This window comes from Tiliqua scincoides, chromosome 8 (genome assembly GCF_035046505.1).
Source record: "Tiliqua scincoides isolate rTilSci1 chromosome 8, rTilSci1.hap2, whole genome shotgun sequence".
NCBI classification, from domain to species: Eukaryota; Metazoa; Chordata; class Lepidosauria; order Squamata; family Scincidae; genus Tiliqua; species Tiliqua scincoides.
This window is the reverse complement of record NC_089828.1, coordinates 17,927,493-17,949,644: the sequence shown is the minus strand read 5'-3', so window position 1 is coordinate 17,949,644 and position 22,152 is coordinate 17,927,493. Positions and strand designations below refer to the sequence as shown.

At 46.7% G+C, this 22,152-nt stretch overlaps 1 protein-coding gene across 1 annotated transcript in view; it reads left to right on the top strand.

The window, feature by feature from the left end:
• The first annotated feature begins 11,805 nt into the window (after positions 1-11,805).
• The window catches only part of INSYN1 (inhibitory synaptic factor 1), an 87,660-nt gene continuing 77,313 nt past the window's right edge, over positions 11,806-22,152 (top strand). Inside the window, exon 1 of the mRNA XM_066636571.1 lies at positions 11,806-11,967. Within this exon, the coding sequence (XP_066492668.1) occupies positions 11,806-11,967 (162 nt within the window). The remainder of the gene's footprint in view (positions 11,968-22,152) is intronic.

The window sequence follows — 22,152 nt, the reverse complement described above, 5'->3', positions numbered from 1 at the left end:
TCCTCACTCACTTCCGCTCAGCCTTCCTAGCTGCATTATGGGGTTAATCAAATTTCCAGGGCTGTTTGCATCAAGGTGATACACGAAGTGCATAATGTATTCAGAAAGAATTACACAAATGCACTGACAAATGTTATTCTAATTGCTTGATTCATGTTTTATTTCCCTGTTTGTTTTTAAATTCTGTTGCTTGGTTGGTGTTAGAAAAAACCTTTTAAACAGTAAGAAAGCTCATTTTAAAATTATGTTTTCTGAGGTGAGACACTCACTGTATTCATGGTATAGAGTTATACTGCAAGCCGAAGAGTTTGATATTAGCCTGTGATGCATAGTTCTAAACTGATTCAAAGAGTCTGGACTGGTTGCTCTAAAGTTGATTTCTGAACCAGTAGTGTAGCTACAGGGGGGGAGGGTTTTAGAAATGGGTTATGTCAGAATGCCAGATGCAAGGAAAGGCACCAGGATGCAGGTCTCTTGTTATCTGGTGTGCTACTTGGGGCATTTGGTGGGCCGCTGTGAGATACAGGAAGCTGGACTAGATGGGCCTATGGCCTGATCCAGTGGGGCTGTTCTTATGTTCTTATGAGGGTTGTCTAAGTTTTGCAGAGCATCACAGTGCATTGTGCAAGCTGCCCCTCTCCCTTGTTGTCAGAGCTATTCCTGGCAGTGAGACCGAAGCAGAGGTGTCTCCTCCACTTGAGCTGCCCTGCATACAGAGTGCTAGAACCCCCCTGTAGCTATGCTGGAGAGTTTAAAAAGCCACCACTGCCACTGGAATTGTCAGGGGAATCAATCTGGGCTAGTGAGCCCTCTATCTGACATGAGCTTTTGGTCACTTTCTGACATGCCCAACCATCAATTCTGTATTCATCTGCTTAAGACCACTGAGGGTCTTTCCCCTGGGATCTTTCCCCTGGGGGCTGGGGGTAAGAATAGGCCCTCAGTTTGGCTGTACTTGTCGTAAGAGGCGACTAAACAGCCACCGGGTAGATGGGACTCGTCAGTCTGGGAAGGCAGCTCATCTGAGAGAAGGAAAACTCTGATCTCAAACCTCCACTACCTTGTGGCTACATCCAGTTATGGAAAAGGCTTCAGGAGTCAACCTCGAGGCAAAATCCGGAGCCGGAGTCCCTGAGGCAGTTCATGGCTGAACACAGTCACGTTCTGGCAACTCCTGCGACACCGCTGGAACCAACCGTATTGGCCTCTGCCTTTCCATTGGACCATTTCAGTTACGTGGAGAGGGGGGATTTGCTGCATGGGTAACAGCCTATCCTCCATACCTACTTTACCCAGGCTTTGCGCACTGGAGAGGACACTCTGTTCCAGAACCACCATTCAGAGCGTGACACCATAGTCTTCCGAGACTGAAGGATGCCAACACAAGACCACTGAAGCACACTACATGATCTTTCCTTTCCTAGAGTGTGAACCTTTGTCTGTCTACTCAGGGGTAAGCCCCATGAAATTCAGTGGAACTTACTTCCAGATAAATGCGTATAAGATTGCAGTTTAAGGACAGTCCAGAATACCTGGCAGTCATAAAATAGATGAGATATGAAATATGCGTTTTCATCTCTTTAAACTTATTAAAAATCACAGCCATGGGGGGCACTGATCTCCATTGGAACAATGGCACTGGGGCTGGCCTTAAGAGCTGTAGGGTCCAATGCAAAACATTTCTGTGGGGGGGCACCCACAGTATTTACAGTATTCCAAGTCAAATCAATGGCCCGTCTAGCCCAATAAGAGTTGACAGTACAGCAAAAAGCAGCCTATATTCTCTCTATCATGAATCATTAGAATATCAAAGGCCGCTCAAGTGCTAACGCAATTTGTGCTTATATATAATCATTAGCTGAGTCTAGCAGCCTTCATGACTAGCGGGGGGGGGGGGAAGCATTTCAAAACATGTCCAAACAGCTGGATCAAGAAAGAGCAAAGACAATATACAGTTGACTGGAAAAGTTAAGTTAGCCGCAATTGCTACACAGTCTAGCACAGAGCTGGTGATCGAGGTGACCACATACCTGCCAATGTTTCATAGAGAGAGATCTTGGATGCTCGTAAAAGGGGGAAGAATGGGGAGTTCTGGGGGAGGAATCAGGGAGGTTGGGAGGGGGAGGAAGGGAGTGGGTCTGGAGGCAATGGTGCATGCTGCATCTTATCCCCTCTTTTGGAAACCTCCCCACCCCTTTTCCCTCCTCAGACATACGCTTCCAAAATAGGTGTCATATTTCGGAGGAGACCCATAATAGCCTGAGGGCTTACACAGAGGTAAGTAAAAAGCACTTTGACTTGATTCCCATTTGCCTTCAGGTCTCCCCCTCCCCACCATAGCATACCGTGCTTGCCTTTTCGGCACGGCTGCATCAGTGTTGGTGCCAGGGAATAGGCTTGGGGCCTGAGAACTTTGAAGGGGGCATCAGGAAATAGTTGTCCAGATCCAGAAGGAACAATCTGGTAATGTCTTTATTAGGGTTAACCAAAAAGACACAGAAACGTAAGCGTGTTGTTTTTTGCTCTCCAGAACTGTTCATCAGACTGGATGTTAAGAGCAGCAAAAAAAAGAATACATAAATAAAAGGGGGTGACTAGACATGATGTAATAGCCTCTAAAGTTTGCAGTTTATAACAGTCTTCAGATGGAGTTATGTAGATATCGATCAGTTTCACTAGACAGAGCAATAATAGCTTCCATCTCTGCTTTAACCAATATAAAGATGACCACGGTTCGCTTTTTCTTGTTTTCCCTGCCTGGCAAAGGCCCCATGTGTTTCAATTAGTGCCGGGATAGGAAAGAGTAACTGCTGAACTTTATGTTTTCAGAAAATGAGAGCATAGCCACGGTCATGTCTTCATCCCAGAAGTTTCTAACTACAAGCTGAGATCCTGACTGATGCCCACTGACAATGATCAACACGAACCTGTTTCATTCCCAGCAGTGTAGTGGTCAATTTGAAAGTGCAAAAGTTTCTAATGCTCTCCCCTCCCAATCCCCACCATCAAAAAAAAAAAAAATCAACTTTAAATTTATTCACTAGAGCCTTTGCTTTCCCTGCCACTTAGGCCTGCATTGAAACTTACTGCATTTCATTTCAAGATCTAGCTCGTTTCATCCCCAGCTCTCGGAGTGGATTGCAATAGTTGGAAGCGAGTGTGTAAAAAATGAAAAAGGGGAGCTGAGAAATTCATAAGCAAAGACTGCAGGAAGCTGGCGATGAGCAAACAGTGAACACAGCTACACAAGGGGGGGCCTGCTGCCCAGCTTTTTATGATCAACTTTGCCATAGGGGAGGAGAGAGACTATTGTGGAGTGAGTTCATCAAGGACCTTTCTTTTGTTTGTTGGAAGGTCTTTGATGAGCCATCACTGACTTGAGGGGGTGACTCTACTCTTTGGCACCCTACAGAGGAGAGTCCTTTGATTGCTCTGGAAGTCTGTGCCTTAACTGTCCATACAACTCTTGATTGAGTTTGCACTGAGGTTGGTGAAAGAAGCCTAGGTTAGGGGTCTGTGTGTCTTTCCTCCCATACTCCATTTTAAGATTGTTATAATAAACTGCAGATTACACAATGCCCAGCCATTCTCCCCTCCTTTAAACTTTGCTTTACAGCCAGCCAGATTAAGTGTTCTGGAGAATTTGAAATCTTGCTTTAGATTATGCATCTTTTTGGTTGGTATTACTAGACTGTAGTTGGGGATGTTTTTTATGGATCAACACAGCAATGTTGATTTCATTCATTGTATGATTTCATTCATTCATTCATTCATTCATTCATTTTGGAGGCGGGGAAGAAACTGTAAAGATAAAAAGAGAGTGACCTACAGTGGAAATTAACACTCATTGATGTCCCTTTGATTTTCAGATGAAGGTTGCTTTTCTGTTGATCAGCCAGCAGAGCAATCCTATAAACGTCTACTCAGAAGTAAGCCCCATTGATTTTAATGGGACTGACTCTCTAGAAAGTGTGCATGGGATAGCAGCCCGAGTCACCTATAATGTCATGCTCTCCCCCCGACCTGAAATAAATAGTCTCCCAACAGAAAGGAGCAGGGACTCACATATCATGGGGAACTCTTTGTTCTTGCAAGAGCAAAATATCCAATGAATCAGATTCTAAGAAAAATCATAAATAAACATGGAGAGAGGGAGGGGGAACACATGAATAGATGCCATAAAATGCACCTCTCATAACAATCCAGGGTGATTAATCCATCAGTGGCTCCGAGTCACCGCTGCTGAATCTACAGCCTACACTCCAGAATAATAAAGACTTGAATCTACACTTCAGCATTAAAATGTTGTAACATGATGCTTCTTGATTATTATTATTTTTTTCTTTTAGCACACATCTGGGAATATGAACACAATGAACACAAATATCAGAATACTGTACTCGCTCTGGTTTCTGTGACAGTCTCTTCATTCAACGTTCACCCTGCGTGTGCAGACTTCCGCATCCTCTGAACTCTGCACAGATCAAAACAGAGAAGCACCTGTAACACCCCATTGCTGAAGGTTCATCTCCAGTCTGTCTGTTGGCTGGATTCTATTATGCAGGGGCAGTTTCAGGATTGCTCATTTAAGGACTACCCAGCTGGGTCAACCCCTGAACCCCACAGGGCTTGTGATAGCAATGACATAAATTGAAGAGATGTGTCTGCTGCATCCAGAACCACCCCCCCCCATACAAATGGGAGTGTTCCCCAGAAGCTCCAGCTTCATTGTTGGACCTCAGAGGGATGCTCCCATTGAAGGGAGAAGAAACAGCAGCTGTTTCATCACCAATGCCTATTACTGGTACATTTAGGGGATGTGGGGACCCCTTGTGATTCCATGGGGTCTCTAGGCCAATGCTTTGCCCCAGAGCCTGCAGCAACCTGGCACTGGTACCGCTATCCTGCAATATTACATAATATTAGAATTTTGAATTGCATTTAAAATGTGTCTGTATTTTACAAAATCTGTTGTAATGAGAGATTTTCCACATTGTTTATTTTTCACATTTTATACCGCCCTTCCTCCAAAGAGCCCAGGGTGTTGTACATGGCTCCATCCCTCCTCACAACAAACCTATGAGGTAGGTGAGTCTGAGAGATACTGACTGGCCCAAGGTCACTCAGGAAGCTTCATGGTTGAGCAGGGATTTGAACCTGGCTCTTCCATGTCTACGTCCAGCTCCCAAATCACTACACCATCCTGGCTCTCCATCAAACATAGGTAGATTCCACTGGGACTACAGCTTGGGGTTGGAGTAAATCCTTTGCTTGCAGAAGGCCCCAGGTTCACTGTTTGGCATCTCCAGGTAGAACTGGGAAACAGCCCTGAATGAAACCTTGGAGAACTTCTGCCAGTCTGTGCTAATATGATATGAGAATAGTCTGTGCTGGGCTAGATGGCCTGATGGCCTGATTCAGTTCAGTATAAAGTCAAAGGGGTAAGCATCACATTATAAAAAGAAAGAAAAATCTCCTATTTCCTTCTGGAAATTCTGCAGGATGATGCGACTAGCCTAGGAATTTCTTGCAGGACCCTGGTCAGTATTTTCGTGACTCTTGGAGCCGAGTCAGGATCATTCATCACAGCACTATGCCATAGTGATAATGAGAACGGAAAGACAGGTGTGAAGGATTGGGAAAACATCATGGAAAAACAGCACACAATATCCATCGCTAAACCTAAGGCAAAATGTACAAGTCACCTGCACTGAAATCCTGAATGAGTAAGAAGCAGCTCAAAGAGGAGACAAGTTTCAGTTGAGAAGTGCTCAGGAGGAGGCAGTGGTACTTATCATTTTTCTTTGCCCATTGCTTTATCTTTCCAAGTACCTGGAACCCAGTGGCTAACAAAGTGTGTGACTGAGAGGGACCACGGGCCCTGGGTTCCAGGCTGGGGGGGGGGGAGTGACATGCCTCCCCTTCACAGTCCTCCAGGTGTTTCCTGGGCTCTCCACCAGGGCAGCGAATAATGCTCACTGCTTAAAGTGGCGGGTGCTTCAAAGTTGCACCCACATGCCCTCCCTCACCTTTGTTTGCTTCTGAAATAGAGCCATTCTGGAAACAGAGGAAGGTGTCTGGCACAGGATTGACATGATAATATGGAAAGGGTGATTTTTCTGCATCACCGCATTGCCCGGCTCCAGGTGCCAGGAGACCTTTGGATGCCACTGCTGGAATCTGTGTATGTTAATGTTTATCCTCCACCTGCTGGGGTGGAGAGCTAGAGATGGGCATTACAGAGAAAAGGGAGAAGGTGGGGAAAGGGTTAAACATCCTTTCCCTTCCCACTTTGGGGGAAGAGCAGTGGTTCATTGGAAAGCAGAAATACTGTGAATCAAGAAAGTCACAGGGTCCATACCAGGCAACTCTGCGTAGGGCTAGGAAACCACTGCTGTGTTGACCACACTGAGCTAGAGTAGACAAACCAAATGTTATGTCCCAGTAAAGCAGTCCCTTGCGTACCTAGACACTTGGCTGAATACTGCCCTCTCCAGTAGCCTTCCATTACAAGAAAGAGCTGCTGCAGTTGAAATGCACACATTTGAGGATAATGTGTGGTTTAGCCCTCAGAGTGCCAGTATAATGTTATGGCTGATTTGAAAAAGCATAATTCTTTTATTATTCATTTTTCAAGTGTCTAACATGCCCCGCCATTGTATAAAAGAACATTACCTGCTTTCATCGTTGCACTTTCCTTTCATTGCTTGCGCTGTGGCAGGCAGCTTTCCGGGAGCACTTTTCACATGCCAAAGGCTACAGTGAGTGAGGCTGTGCTTAGTGCGCATCACCAGAAATGGTTTCTAGGAATATACCCTCATTGAATGGTGAGTAGGCCTGCTCGTCTCAACTGAATTTTTTGGGTTTACCGCAACTTGTTTAAGCAAAAACATTAGAAATCACCCATTGTCCTGGTTTTTTTTTTTTTTTAATTTCCAAATACATTTGCACACATATCTTTTATGCAACTTTCAGTTCCTCCCACAGTGTCAACATGCACCATGCACAATGATAAAGGTTGTAGGTTGGCAACCTTCAGTCTTGAAAGACTATGGTATAAGCCTACAGCACCCGGTATTCCCAAGCGGTCTCCCATCCAAGTACTAACCAGGCCTGACCCTGCTTAGCTTCCGAGATCAGATGAGATGGCACAAAAAATGACCATAGCTAAGTCTCATATGCTTACCTGTGGAGGATTTTGCTTCATACATCTCATGTGGTCTACAGCCCATGAATGCTTATGCTGAAATAAATGTCTTCATCTTTGAGGTTCTCCAAGGCACCGTATTGTTTTGGCTTCCACGGGTGAACCTGCCAGCTCGCTTTGAAAACTAGACAAAATCCACCTTGAAGGAGTCGTACGTTTTTTTGCATCGAGGTGATTCATGTGCAGTGTTTTACCAGTGTTCAAGAGTGTACGTGCATGTTGGTAAAACTTGGTACAAAAGGCATCTTGATGCAATGATACATACGAACACATCAGTCGATGTTGCCCATGTTTTATCAATGTTCGCATTTATATGAGTGGAATAATAATATTTATCAGTTGAATTGCAGTGTCTGACAGCCCAAGCCTATCCCCAGCAGCGCTATCAGGTGCAGCGGTGCCAAAATGGCAACTGCTGTAACCAGCAGCCCCACTGGGGCTGCCGAGGTCTCCTTGGGGGAAGGGAACTTTTGTCCCCTTCCCCCAAGGAAGGCCACAAGCCCTGCAATGGGTCTCCTTAAGTCTGCGCCAGCTATTTTGCAAGCGCAGACAAGAGAACCTTTGTGTCAGGCTGCAAAGCCCGACACAGAGGATAGAATCTGGCTGTTTCTCTCTCCTCCCACCCTGAGAACCACTGCCCTAGTGAAATCATGGCAGTAGTGAAATTTGATCCAGGAAGCTTACAGAGCAATCTCATGTATAGCACTCAGAAGTAAGTCCCACTATGTTCAATAGATGTATATAGTAGCTTCCAGGAAACTGCATAGAATTCTAGCCGGAATCTCTGAGTCACTATATCAGTGTTCTTCAATCTTGGGGTTGGGACCCCAATGGGGTGGCGAAGTTGGGGGAGGCGCCCTCAGTTGTGGGGTTGCAACAACTTCCAGGAATGAAAAAGGTTGAAGACCACTAGACTAGAGAACTGTCAGGTAAAGGGGGGAGACATCTGGTGTGCCCCTTCAGGTCCCAGGAGATGGTGTCCCAGTCCTGCTCAGGTTCTTAGCCATCGTGCTAAAATAGCTTTCACTAGTGCCAGGCTTCATGGTAACTTTTTCTGCTCGATCTAATATTTGGTTACAGTGAACAGTGTTGGGAGGGCATAATTGGGCCAGGAAGTGGGCTGGTAGGGGACAGGATTGATGGTGGAGGTCCCCAGTCCTGTACCTCGATGTGGCACGGAAAAGCTTGAAGTCCACTGCACTATGTTATATGAGGGAATGGTTCAAATGACCTGAAGCTACAGCACTCTGCATATGCTTCAATTCCAGAGCATTTTTAGAAATGTTCTTCATGAAACCAGGAGTCAGGAGGAACACAAACCAAAGGCAGAGCCAACCCCCAGGGTGTTCAGGAGGGGTGGGGTGGGGGAATCCACACTTCTCCCTAATGGGAGTCCCAGTAGAGCTTCCTTGTGGTCATCAGCACAACTGCAAAGCCACACTCCCTCCTCCTTGCAGCAAGCCAGATCAAGGGCACCTGCAGGCAAGAGAGACTGGCAGGAATGCCTCTATATACAGAAGTGGAACGCCTTCCTTGAGAACCCTCTGAATAGAGCCTGGGGGAAAGGGAAGAGAGCTACACCAAAACAAACCAGTGTAGTAGAGCATCAGACACTGAAAATTAAAGGGGGGGAATCATGTTGGCATTTATGCAAATCACACACACACCCAGGTTGGGAACCACAGTATTAGAGCATTAGACACTGAAAATTAAAAGGGGGGAATCGTGTTGACATCACACTCACTCACTCACACACTCACTCACACTCACCAGGTTGGAAACCACAGTATTAGAGCACTGAAAATTAAAAGAGACAAAAAAATCATGTTGGCATTTATGACACACACAACACACACCAGGTTGGAAGCCACAGTATTAGAGCATTAGAGACTGAAAATTAAAAGGGGGGAGGGGAATCATGTTGACATCACACTCACACTCACCAGGTTGGAAGCCACAGTATTAGAGCATCAGACACTGAAAATTAAAAGGGGGGGGAAATCATGTTGACATCACTCACACTCACACAGAAGAACTGTGTACGCAGCTGGTGGCCAAGCTGCTCAGGGGCTCTGGCTCTTTAAATCTCTCTCCTCCTCCAAGGCCCCGCCCCTTTCTCTGACACAGCACAAGCCAAGCATCTTTAAGCTGAGCAATAGCCTTCAGGCTGGCAGACTCGGAGGATGCGGGGCGGGGGGACCGGTGCGGCTCTGCGCGGCTTTCTAGCGGGCAGACCTGGCTCGGGCGTCTGCAGCGCGCGCACCTCCACCTGGACTCCGCCTGCTGAGCAGCCGGCCGGCCCCAGCAGCTGAAGCGCGCCCCGGGAGACCTGTCTTGCAAGAGGATCCCAGCGCTCCGCTTCTCTCCTGCGCTGAAGCTGCGGGCATCGCGAGCTGCTGCTGCTGCTGTCAATCAAGGCGGAGGGCTGGAGAGCCCTGAAGCTTTCCAAGGAGACGTGCGTTCTTTCCCCTCTGCCTTGCCCCGCTGCCAAGGGGCGGCTCCAGCAGGATGTGAGCTGCAGTAGCCTAGCTTGGCTCCGGATGGGTCCCGAAGAAGCAGCCGCCTGCTCCAGAACAGCCTCCTTGGGGGCTTTGCCCAGCTGAAAAGCAGCTCCAGGGTGGCTGCTGGGGAGAAGCTGACCTGGCAACATCCTCTGTGCTGGTGGGATGGGGTGCAGGGAGAAGGATGCTGACTTTCTCCCTCTCTTCCTCTGCCTCTTCCCATAGGCGTCTTCAGCTGGAGCCATGTCACCTGTGGACTGGTGCCCAGGGCCCCTGGGCCAGTGGAGAGGTGCCCTTCTGCTATGCAGATGGAAAGGCTGCAAAGCCAGAGCTTCTGAACTGAATTGATTAGTCTCCCCAGCTGGTTGGCTAGCTGGTTGCAGGAAGAGGGGCTCAGTCTCTCCTTCTCTCTCCATGCAAGGAGTGGGCACAGTTTCCTGTTTGCCTCACTTCTCTCTCCTCCATACTTGAAGGGAATTGAAAGGGCAATAATCACCAGGCATCTCTGTGCAGTGTGAGAGGGCTCATTGGAAAGCAGGGTTGGCATGCTCTGGATTGACTCTTGGATGTACCTGATGGCTCACCACCCATGTCCAGGTTCACCCGGCCCCACAGATGGGGCTGAGGACCCATGGATTGGCCACTAAAGTCCAAAGGCACAGGAGGAAAGGAGCGCAAGCTGAAAATGGGAGCTAAAGGGAACTGAAGCAGCTGCTTTGCTAGTAAGTTGGCACTTTGAGTCCTCGTCCTAATTCAGGAATGAGCCAGTTTTATTTTTTTCTTTGCAGAGAAAATGTTTTTTTTTAAGAATCACTTTGAGAGCTTGCAGGCATTTGCCAGGGAGGCACTGCCATTTGAGGGCCCCAAAGGAGAAAGCATTGTGCTGTGCTGTGTGCGTGTGAGTGGTAAACTTTGTGCTTGATGTGACTGGGAGAGATTCAAGGGCTGTGCCAAAATCAGCACACACTTCAACACATTTTGCATAGTTTGTGCATAATATGCGTCTTTGTGTGTAGTGTTAATGTTCTACCACTGCTAGCTGATTCTCACCCAATGCCTGATCCTTCATGTTGAAGTTGGAGCTGCTTTGGAAGGGATGGAGTTTGTGGGACAAGGCAAGGAAAGGGGGGGTCACAGAGCATGGGTGATTCTTCTCAGGAGGCAAGGTTTACTTTCCGTAGAGCAAATCCCTATGTGATGGGTTCTCTGGGGGGGGGGGGGAACAGATGGCTCTGAGTGTTCCCAGAGGGAATGGAACCCCAGGGGCCTGTGTCACATTGATGCAAAGATATTTGAAAGGTTGATTATATTAGAGGGACACTTCTGATGATGCTTGATGTGTGTGTTTTTTTTTCCTCTTCCCCCCCCCCCCTTGCAGGAAGTGGTATGGGTTTGTCAGTGCTTCCAGCCTCTCATGAATGCCCTCCCTTTTATGCTTAAAACCACACTTGTCATTTTAAGGAGCTTCCCAAGATCCCAACAAGAAACCTCCAAACATATGTTGGTTTTTGGAAACCTTGCATCAACCCACCAGGCAATAGCGATGACTGTGGTGCCAAAGTGAAGACCCCCCTGAAGAAGGAATGTGGGGAAGGTGCAGAGGAAGAAAATAAGACACTGCCTTCAGGATCACCAGGAATTTTCTTCTCCCAAGGGACTAGCTCATTGGCTGTAATGCCCAGGCTGTTGGGATAGCCAGCATGACATAGATTGGCACAGTCTATCGGCCTCGTTCTGCACTTTATCTAGAACCTGGCATTTTGGAGCCGGCAGAGTTGGCTGTTCGTGGCAGTCCTTTGCCACCAGCTGTGCAAGCCAATGGTGGCCTCTGTTCTCTTATACTCATGAGCATTTCTTAGATTCTTTTCTTATTTCGTCCTACTCCATTCACCCCAGCTTTGCTGCCCCAGTCCAGCTAGGCTGGGAAGATCAAAAGGTGGCAAGGGAGCGTGCAGCTGGCGTTTTCTGGGGCAGGGGGGGACGTTAAGATGTGGAGATCTCCCCAGCCAAGAGGGGCTCCGTGGAGGCACAGTCAGGCTGGGCTAAAGCAGAATGCCCCCCGCAGCTCTGCCCCAGCACCCCGGCATCCTGTGAAGGATGAACTCCCGGGGCTTGCAAGATAGGCAGCCCACGGACAACGCGACCAACGGCGGCAATACCAGTGAGAGGGAGCGCATCAGGGGGCGCATGAAAATGGTGATCGGACAGCTCGAAGGCATCTTGCAAGAGCTCAAGGAGGTGGCCAAGGAGCTCCGTGAAGTAAGTGGAGATCTCAGAGAGTGGGGGAATGTGAACTATATCTAGAGCTGGGAATTTGGGGGACAGTGAAATGTAGACTCATACATTCATAGACTGGTTGGTTCATAAATTGTGTTTGGAACTAGGAACACTATGTACAAGAATGTGCAAAAGTTGCTGGAAGAGGAGAGGCAGCATGTATGAAAGTTATAAGTGCACTGACAGGAGGTTCTGTTTAATTCTATATTCAAAGCCTGGTTCTCATTGCCTACCTTTCCTTTGATATTGTCAGTGGCTTGCTTCAATTAAAGGTCCTTTTATGCTGATGAGCCTAATGCATCATGGGGCTTGTTGTCTCAAGGCTGTTTAAACGCTCTGTGGACCTGTGTTTCATTCTTGGTCACAATGCATCATGGATTTTGTAGTCTTCGAAGCTGCGCAAATATTTGTGCCTAATGGACACCGAAGCAACTTGTTCCACCTTGAGATTCTGAGGTTTTGTGAGATGCTTTGGGCTCAAACAGAATATTGCACGGATGAAACTGCCTTGTTGCCTGGCAGATATTGTGAGAATAGATCAGTGTCGTTGATGTAAGTGAGAAAATATCTTGGTCCAATAACAGCACGCTGATGAGTCTTTGCATGCATTGCGGGATGGGTCATTAGTACATTCCAAGTAGATTTGAACTGAGTAGAACTCGGTGTATATCCTGCACTTTTGTGATATGTGTGTGCCTATATGGGCAGCCTACAACACACATTTTTGTGCCTAATATGTGAGAAACCAAACAAGAACTGTATTCCAAGAATGTGAAATTATGTGGTTTATGGAATGTTGTACCCCGTCGTCTAATGTTACCAGGCTTTGATTGCCCAAAGCGCAAGGCACAGCAGAATAGATTCCTCTGTGCAAGGAAAGATCCTGGAAATCAACTTCAGGAAAAAGGAGGAAGGTTATCGTCTTACTAAAATCCATCAGGTCAAGGAACTGAGACACACTCCATTTGATCTGAAATAGTGTTTACTAAAGGTCGGTTCACTGTTGAAGCTGGGTGAAGCTACCACCTGAGGCTGTGGATTGCCTCTGCCATCTCTGATGGTGGGTGATGACCCTCTGCCTCTGCCAACTCTGCTGGCTGCCTGACTGCTCAGTTGTCCTGGCTCTCCCTGGCCTAACCCAGCTCTGCACCAAGCAGCAATTATAGCTGCTGCTGCTGCTGTTGTTCCTCCTCTTCTTCTTCCCACTTGCTTCCCAATATAAAGAAGAGAAAGGTGGAAGAGCTTGGAAAGCACAAGATAAGAATAGTACTTTGCAGAATAGTAATAGCAGTGACCTAATAAGAACATAAGAAGAGCTGTGCTGGTTCAGACCAAAGGCCCATCTCGTCCTGCTTCCTGTATCTCACAGTGGCACAGTTGTCTTGACCAGACAACAAGATACCTGCCTCCTGTTGCCACTCCATTGCATCTGACATTTTGAGGTTGCCTACTTTTAAAAGGATGTCTATGATGTCTCCTGGTAGATACAGGTTGCGATTCTGTCCATGCTTACCTGAGAGCAAGCTCCATTGACTATAATGGGACTTACTTCTGAGTAGAAATGCATGGCTCACATTCTGTTAAATTCATCTGGTCACGCTTTGAGACTGAATTCTGCCCGCTTAAAATCAATTCCTGTTCATTTCTCTAAGTCAGGGGTCTCCAAACCCTGGCCCGGGGGCCAGATGCGGCCTGCGTACGGCCTGCGGCCAGCCTCTGATCCCCTGAGAGCCTCTGGCCCAGTTGACCAAACACAACCAGAGTTGTGCTTGTGGGGTAGGGGAATGGGGGTCCATTTGAGTGTGTACTTTATTTCTTGGGCTGTGTCGGTGCTTGGAGAAGTCCCGGACATTTGAGCCCATTCGTTTATTCATTCATCTAAGTTCCATCTCTAATATATTTATTTATTTAAATTTTATATTTAATTTTTTTTCCGGTCCTTGATACCATGCCAGATATTTGATGTGGCCCTTCAGCCGAAAAGCTTAGAGACCCCTGCTCTAAGTTATCAAGGGGGAAGTTAGAGAATTTAGAATGCCAGCCAACATGGTACACTTGTATCTGGATCGTGTCACCTCAGATTGCAGGTGGGGGTGCATTCTTTCCACAGATCCCTGTGTACATGCAGGAACACTCCCATCATGTGGGCAGTCTCGAGTGGTACAGCCCAGACAGAGGTTTATTAATTTGGTGAGATCTAGGCCGCAGATGCTGGGCTTGGCACGGGTGGATGGGCAAACTTCAGATTGTCGGTTGTGTGTTATTTACAACCTGGATTTTATGTTGTCTTCACAAATCAATACGGCTCTGGGAATATGAGGAGGGTAAAAGAGCAGGGCTGCTGTTGAACCTCTTGCAGCATCTACTTTGAATGCTGGAGCATCTGGGACTCTTGCAGTTGCTGTTGTTTCAGTATGAGCCCAAAAGGTCAAGAAAACAGAGGCTGGGTAGCTTAAAGAGTTGGTAACAAAAGCTTTTGCTTGTGCTCTTAGTGACTTGGATTATGAAGCAGTGCAGAGATTAGTGCAGCAAGCTCATGGACAATCCCATTTCTTATTTCCTGGTACTGTTTGGGAGAAGCACAGACTATAAGCACCTCCAGAGCATCCAAAACCTTCCGTGGGGGTGGGCGGAATGGAGTTGCTTTCCTCCATTGAGCGGTGGGTCAGTGGTATCACTAGGGATATGCGGGGGGTTCATGTGGGGTTGACAATACTACTGGCCAAAATTTTTGAAAACTTGGTATTTTTGAATAATACCATCATGTTATATATCACTCGATGCATAATTTCATGACAAATGCAATGAAACAAACCACATTGAAATATCTTTATTCTGTCAAAAGTTATAGCTAAGCAAACAGTAGTGGTGCCATGATGGTGCCTCCCCAGGCTCACCGCAGGGGGCGTTGCCACGCTCACTGCATGGGAGGAGCTCCGTTGGGGGGGGGGTGATGCTCCCGCACCAGGTGACACAAACCCTAATGATGCCACTGCGTGGGATTAGTACTTGGGAGATTTGAAATCAATTTAATATTCTGTAACCAACATTCTAAGTCCATCTGGAAGTTCTGAAAATGCTTTTGATTGGTGATGCATCTCCAGTTGCCATTGGACCTTTCCCATCCTCTGCCCATTGAGATCTGTTTCACCTGGAAACACCTGTTTCATCTGTTTCACCCTAGGGATCACTCCTAGAAATTTCTGCATGTATCTGCCCCTGAACTACAGCCCTACCCCACAAGGACCATTCAGCTCTCACTACAGAAGAGGCTCTGCATGTAAAATTTACAGAGAACTAATGAACACCTCTGTGCTTACCACTCGCTGCACTGTCAGCGCAGTTGAAGTTCATGTGTTCCCCCGCATTGCTCCCACAAGCCACATTTGTGGCAGGCATCCCTGATGCTAACTTTGGCAACAAGGATTATTATCCAGGGGACGATGATTGAAATTTGTTTTAAGTGTAATCAGCTCCTCCTGGACTTGCTGCCGCAATAGGCAACAGCAGGTAGACAGAGCAGAGGGAAGCGATTGCCTGTCCTCAGGGTTGATGTGGCTAGCAAGCCAACCCTGCAGTGCTGTGAAAAGGGGCGTCAGGGCCCTGGGGAAAAAAGGGTCCATTCACATTTTATGTAGTGGATGTGTCTGGTGCTTCTCCACTACGTTTTCAAGATGAAGCCAATGTCTGAAAGGGAAATGCATGTAAACGCACAGGAAGGTGCATTGCAGAACCAGGATTAGCCACTGTTCCCTGGAATATGCCCATAGCATGCTTATAGGCACAGCTGCCTCGGGGAAGGACTGCAGCTTGTTAGTAGAGTACATGTGGAAGATTCCAGGTTTCATCCTTGACATCTCCAGGTAGGGCAGAGAAAGATTCCTACTTGAAATCTTGGACAGCAGCTGCCAGTCTGTGTGCAGCAGTACAAAGCTAGATGGACCAATGGTTTGACTTGGTATGGCAGTTTCCTGTGTTTCTCCAAACATTGTGGAAGAAACAAGGCAAAAACGTACCTTCCGGGTGAAATAAACCCTTCTCAGTCTTGTGATCATTACTATAAATATACTGCTTGCAGCTCTTCAAAGTACTTCATGTGTATTTCCTAATTATAATCCTTACAACAACCCTGTAAGGTAGACTGACACTTATCTCCTTATGTTGCAAATAGGGACTGACTTGCCCAAGGCCACCAAGGCAATTCTTGGTAGGGTTGAGATCTGTAAGAGGGGTTTTCTGATTTGCAAATCAGGTGCGTAGCCAGGATTCGATCCTACCATAAGGCAATTTTTTAAAAAAGTTTAAATAACTTAAATCTTAATTAAGTACTTAGACATCCCAATCTTAGAAGATGCATTTCACCTCTTTTTTCATATAGGAGGGAGTGCCTTTTCTGCACTGATGCCTGCAGGGAATATATATATATGAATCGTCTAGAAAGAAATATTCCGAATGATTGTTTTAGTCATAGGCACATTTATACAGGTATAATTGATCAATCCATTATTATAGTGGTTCTCACACATATAGCACCGGGACCCACTTTTTAGAATATGAATCTGTCAGAACCCATCGGAAGTGATGTCATGACCAGAAGTGACATCATTAAGCAGGAAAATTTTTAACAATTCTAGGCTGTAATCCTACAGTTACCCAGGAGTAAGTCCCATTAACTATCATTGATAAAAGAATATACATAGTAGCTTGTTAAAAGTATAGGTCTGTCACATTTCCCCAAATGCAGTCACATCCCATGGAAGCATTGTCTAATAGATGGGCAGGAGGTCCATCTAATAATGGGCAGGAGGTCTGGTCTAGAGGGTTGAGCCTCCGTTTGCCTGAAGATAACATCCGAAGGTCGCCAGTTCGAGGCCACCGGCACCGTGCAACCTTGAAGCAGCTGACAAGCTGAGCCGAGTTATTCCATCTGCTCTGAGCGTGGGAGGATGGAGGCCAGGATGGAGGCCAGATCAGAACGAAACAAATCTGAGGATCTAGAAAGGTGGTATAGAAATACCTGTATTATTATTATTATTTAGATTAAAAATAAAATATTGAAATGAACAGGGACCCACCTGAAATTGGCTCGAGACCCACCTAGTGGATCCCGACCCACAATATGAGAAACACTGCATTATTAGATTCCAAGCCATGAATTCGTAAAAGGTGTTGCACACCCCTACAAGACAGCTGAGAGTTGTACGCTTAGCTTTACTCTAACAGGGTTGACAATATACTCAGTGAGTCAGGATTTGTGCTCTATTGGCATTTGCCTCACAGCCTCTGAGCTGGATAATCCCTAAAAGCAGATGGGATGAGTCAGAGGCCTTACCTTCTTGCTAACAGGCTCAGAAATATCCTATGTTGTTTCAGAGGTTGTGAATGCTCCTTAGCTTTTGCATTGTGCTCTTGAGGGTTCAAAGCAAGGTTGGCCCAAGACTTCCCAGCATGCCAAATGCTGCCACCCTCCTTGTGCAATGTTTTGCCATGCCAAACTCAGGCTTCCTCTTAACCCAGCTGCATGCCAGCTTCAGCCCCCCACTGTTCCTCTTCCTGCTCCTTGGAACTGAAAATGACAAAGAGAACAAAGTGGGAGAGGAATTATGGAAGAGAGTGTTGGGCTAGACATTTCTGGAGGCACTCTAGCCCACCACTCTCCTCTCCTCCACACTTTCTCTTCTCCTTTTGTATTTTTTCATTTTTGAATCCAGGGAGTGGGAGGGCTTGCGGTGGAGTGGTTGAGGTGGGTTGCTGGCTCACTTCTGGGTAAGGAGAAGTGGTGTGGTGGAATGCACCACCTCAGACTCCAGGAGGTCTTGATCCAGCCCTGTATTCAAGTTTAACTCTGATTGTTCACCTTGCTTTAACCATATTTACAAGTGACGCATTCCAGACTTAAAAGTGAACCATCCTAGCATCACCTGTGACAACACCCACAGGCTTCCAGCATGGAATGAATGAACCAAAAAAGCTCCTTTGAACTCCTTGCAGAATACAAGGCCCTGGCCTGATTCCAGGAAAGCTAATCAACACTGAGGATCTCCCCTGTGATATTAATCAGAAACTTATTTTCTTGTTCATTTTGTGCCCTTCTGTTTTTTCTTGTTGTTGCCTTTGCCTTGTTAAACAGTTCCCTGGGTGCCGGTTCGCAAGTGAAAGAGGGAGGGGTGCATGTCGGTGATGGGGAAATTATTGCGGTCTGTTGGCACTGCCTGCAAATCAACTTGGGAGAAGGTTGAAATCTGTGAGTGAAACATGTAGTCAGAGACCTGGAGATCAGCATCAATATTTATGGCCAAAGAACAGCTCTCTGCCCACTGTTCTGCGAGAACTGACCAAAGCCCATAAATTTCCGCCCAGGCCTGCTATGGGCTTGGTTGATCGTTGGCCTCCCAAGTGCAAATCAAAGCCTCAGAGAGAGCTTTCTCTCCTGACTAGCAGGCAGCCACTGCAGCAATAGGGGACATCCACTAAAATTGAGTGTTGGGAGAGATAGAACAGACAAAAGAAAATATTTCTTTACTCAGTGTGTGGTCGGTCTGTGGAACTCTTTGCTACAGGATGTGGTGATGGCGACTGGCCTGGACGCCTTTAAAAGGGGATTGGACAAGTTTCTGGAGGAAAAATCCATTACGGGGTACAAGCCATGATGTGTATGCACAACCTCCAGGTTTTAGAAATGGGTTATGTCAGAATGCCAGATGCAAGGAAGGGCACCAGGATGAGGTCTCTTGTTATCTGGTGTGCTCCCTGGGGCATTTGGTGGGCCGCTGTGAGATACAGGAAGCTGGACTAGATGGGCCTATGGCCTGATCCAATGGGGCTGTTCTTATGTTCAGCTGAGTCAAAAATCCATTAAGCAAAACCCAGAAGTTGGGACAGGCCTGGTTTCTTCTCAGAGAACCAAACTACTACTTGGACTGGCTTTGAAAAAAATAAGTTGTTCAGCTGTCACTGTATAGGTCAAAGACATTTGCCCAAGACCTCAGTGGCATACTAAATGCTGCCCCTCTTTACCTGCTGGTGCATCAGCTGTGTCCTTTGCTGCTACTCCTCCTGGTTAGGGAACCAGGGACTGGAGAGACAAGTGGACTGTACCCAGGTCAGACCCTCTATGCCTGAGGTGGCATGCCAAATGCTTCCCCACCCTTACCTGGTGGTCTGCTAGTTTCTGTTCCTCTTTCCAGTTTGGAAAAGAAAGGGGGAGAAGCAGAAGTGTGGAGGAGAGGAGAATGTTGGGCTAGAGTGTCTCCAAAATTCTCTAACCCACTATTCTCATCTCCTTTATACTTCCTTTTCTGACTCTCTAGTCAATGCTCTCTTCTATTCCACACTACCTCTTCTTTTCTCTCCCCCTGTTTCTTTACTGGGCCGAGGAGGAGGAGAGGTGGAGGGAAGTCGGCAGACAAAGATAGGTTCCTTTTGTCATCTGCTACCTGAGGTGACTGCCTCAGTTGCCCTCATTAATTGACCAGTCTCGACTGGACCATAATGGAGCTCACTTGAACTGGAAGCGTATGGTATCCTTGCAAGGCAATGATATTCTGCAATTTGAGACTTCTTAAGCAGGAGTCTTGGGGATGACGGAACTACAACATTGTCCCAACTATCTAGTGCAGTGCTTTCCAAATTCCTACAAGGGAGTTGGGAGCATTGTAAGTGTGTGTGTGGTGGGGAGGGGCTATGGTAGCAACACAATGCCCAGGATTGCACTGGAGTCTGTAATTCAGCAGCTCCTCATTAATATTTTTATTGTATTCTGATTAATCAAACTGTACATCTCTCTTGTCAAGTGGTGTGACACTTACCTGGACACAGCCTTCCTCCCTACCAGATTTTTGGTTTTTTTACAGGGGATTTTGTTACTAGGGTAGATGCCCATCTCTAAAGCTTAACAACTTCTAAACAACTTTTATAACATGCCAATATAACTTTATGGCAATTTAGATCATTTATACAGTGTGGCATAAAACCTTGCAGAACAACACAGCTGGCAGGTGTAATATACTGGCACAAAGGCTCACCTTTTAGCAGGAGCTGGATATAACCTGTAGCCTGACCTACTCAACTCTTAAGAATTAAGCTACGTGTTTGCGGGAACACCAAACTGCCACCAGTAGCCACATCCCCATGCCAAGTTCTCCTCTTTCCTCTGCAACTTGCGGGCAGCTCAGTGAAAACATCAACCCATTGCATGGCCGCTGTGAAAACCAATTCCATGCTTGGAACCACAGGGAAAGGATCTGAAAATAAAACTGCTACTATTACAATGACTTTTTTAAACCTATGGTGCAGTTCTGTCTGGAATAGTCTGTCCAGTTCTGGTTAACAGTCAGGAAGGATATGGTAGAGCTGGAAAAGGTGCAGAAAAGGCCAAATAAAATGATCAAAGGGCTTCCTTACAAGGAAAGGCTACATTGTTTGGGGCTTTTTAATTTAAACTAAAGACAGGGGAGCATGACGGGGTCTTAGCAACTCATCCATAAGGTGGAGAAAGAGGGAAGTGAGAAGTTCGTCCCTCTCTCGCCACACCAGAACCAGGGGTCACAAGGACTCCTGACACCCTTACCTGATGGTGTGCCAGCCTTTGCTTCTCCTGCTCACCAGTGCTGTTGCTCAGCACTCTCTTCCCCTCCACATCTACTCTTTCTTTTCCAGTCCAGAGGTTGTTGATTTTAACATTTCAAGCGCTAAACAGCCTGGAATCCTAGTATTGTGAAGGATTACCTTCTCCCATGTGGAACTCCCCATCCTCTCAGATCCTCAGAGAGAGGGCTTTTATGTATTTCATCATCAGCAGAAATACATCTGATGGCAACAAGTGAAAGAGCCTTCTCCATGGTGGCACCCAGAGCTCCCTCCACAGGGGATGAGATCAGCACCATACTAATTCAGTTTTGTTGGCAGCTGAGAACCTTTTTATTTTCACTGGCTTTTCCCTCTGGATCACAGTATTAGTTTACTTTTTCTGTCTGCTACTTCAGGTCTGCTTTTGGTATTATTGAATTATAGGGTTTTTTTTTGTGTTTTCAGTGAATCTATTGTTGTTTTTAACTTTGCACTGTTAGCCACCTTGAGCATGTCCCTAACTGGAGGGGAAGAATAAGACATGAATTTGGAAAGCAAATACATGTAATACTGTCCTAACCAGGAGAGACTCTTGAAGATGAAGGGGCACTGTGAAGGAATTAGACCCCATGGTGTTCATCCCTCATTATTACATTATTTGCTTACATATCCTTAAGGGGTAGTCATGTGTGTATCTGGTTCTAATCTGTGTACTTGGGTTCAATCGCTGTTAGGACCTGATCGTATCCCATTTTCCAGTGCCAGTGCAGCTGTGCCAATGGGGCATGCCCTGCATCCTGTGGTGGGGAGGCAGTCAGTGGCCTCTTCAAAGTAAGGGAACATTTGCTCCCTGACCTTGGGGGTGCATTGCAGCTACACTGGTGCTGGAAAGGTGGATAGGATTGGGCCCATAATCTTTACCTGGGATCAGATAATCAGACATTCAATTCAATGCTTGTACAGTCTGTGTACAGTGTATTGGTACACTAAGCAACCTATTGGTTGCTAATCAGTAAAAATGAACCAATTCATGTGAAAATGTATACCTGGGTACAGCATAATGTGTGAGCAGCCCTCACAGTTTATCGTAGAGTTGGAAGGGTTCCACAGTGTCAACTAGTCCAGCCCCCTGCCTGTAGCAGGAAATTATCCTAATCCCTGGCAGGTACCTATTGAGCCTCTGCTTGAACATCTCCAGTGCGGGAGAATCCATCACCTCCCGTGGCAATCTGTTCCACCAGTGACATCACTAGTGGGGTGCAGGGGTGCGGGCCACACTGGGTGATGTGCATGGGGGTTACGTGCCACCATTACTGGTCAAAATTTTGAAAGTATCGCTACCTTCGAATAATACCCTCATGTTATATCATATGATGCATAATTCCATGCAGAATGCAGTGAAACAAACCACATTGAAAAGGCTCTATTCTGTCAAAAGTTTTAGCCAAAAAAACAGTGGGAAGAGGCAATGGCGCATCACCATGTCCATCACACAGGGCGTTACCCCACCCACTGCACGGGAGGAGACCCGCCATGGTGGTGACACACTGGCCTCCTGCACAAGATGATGCAGCCCTTGTGACACCACTGTGTTCCACT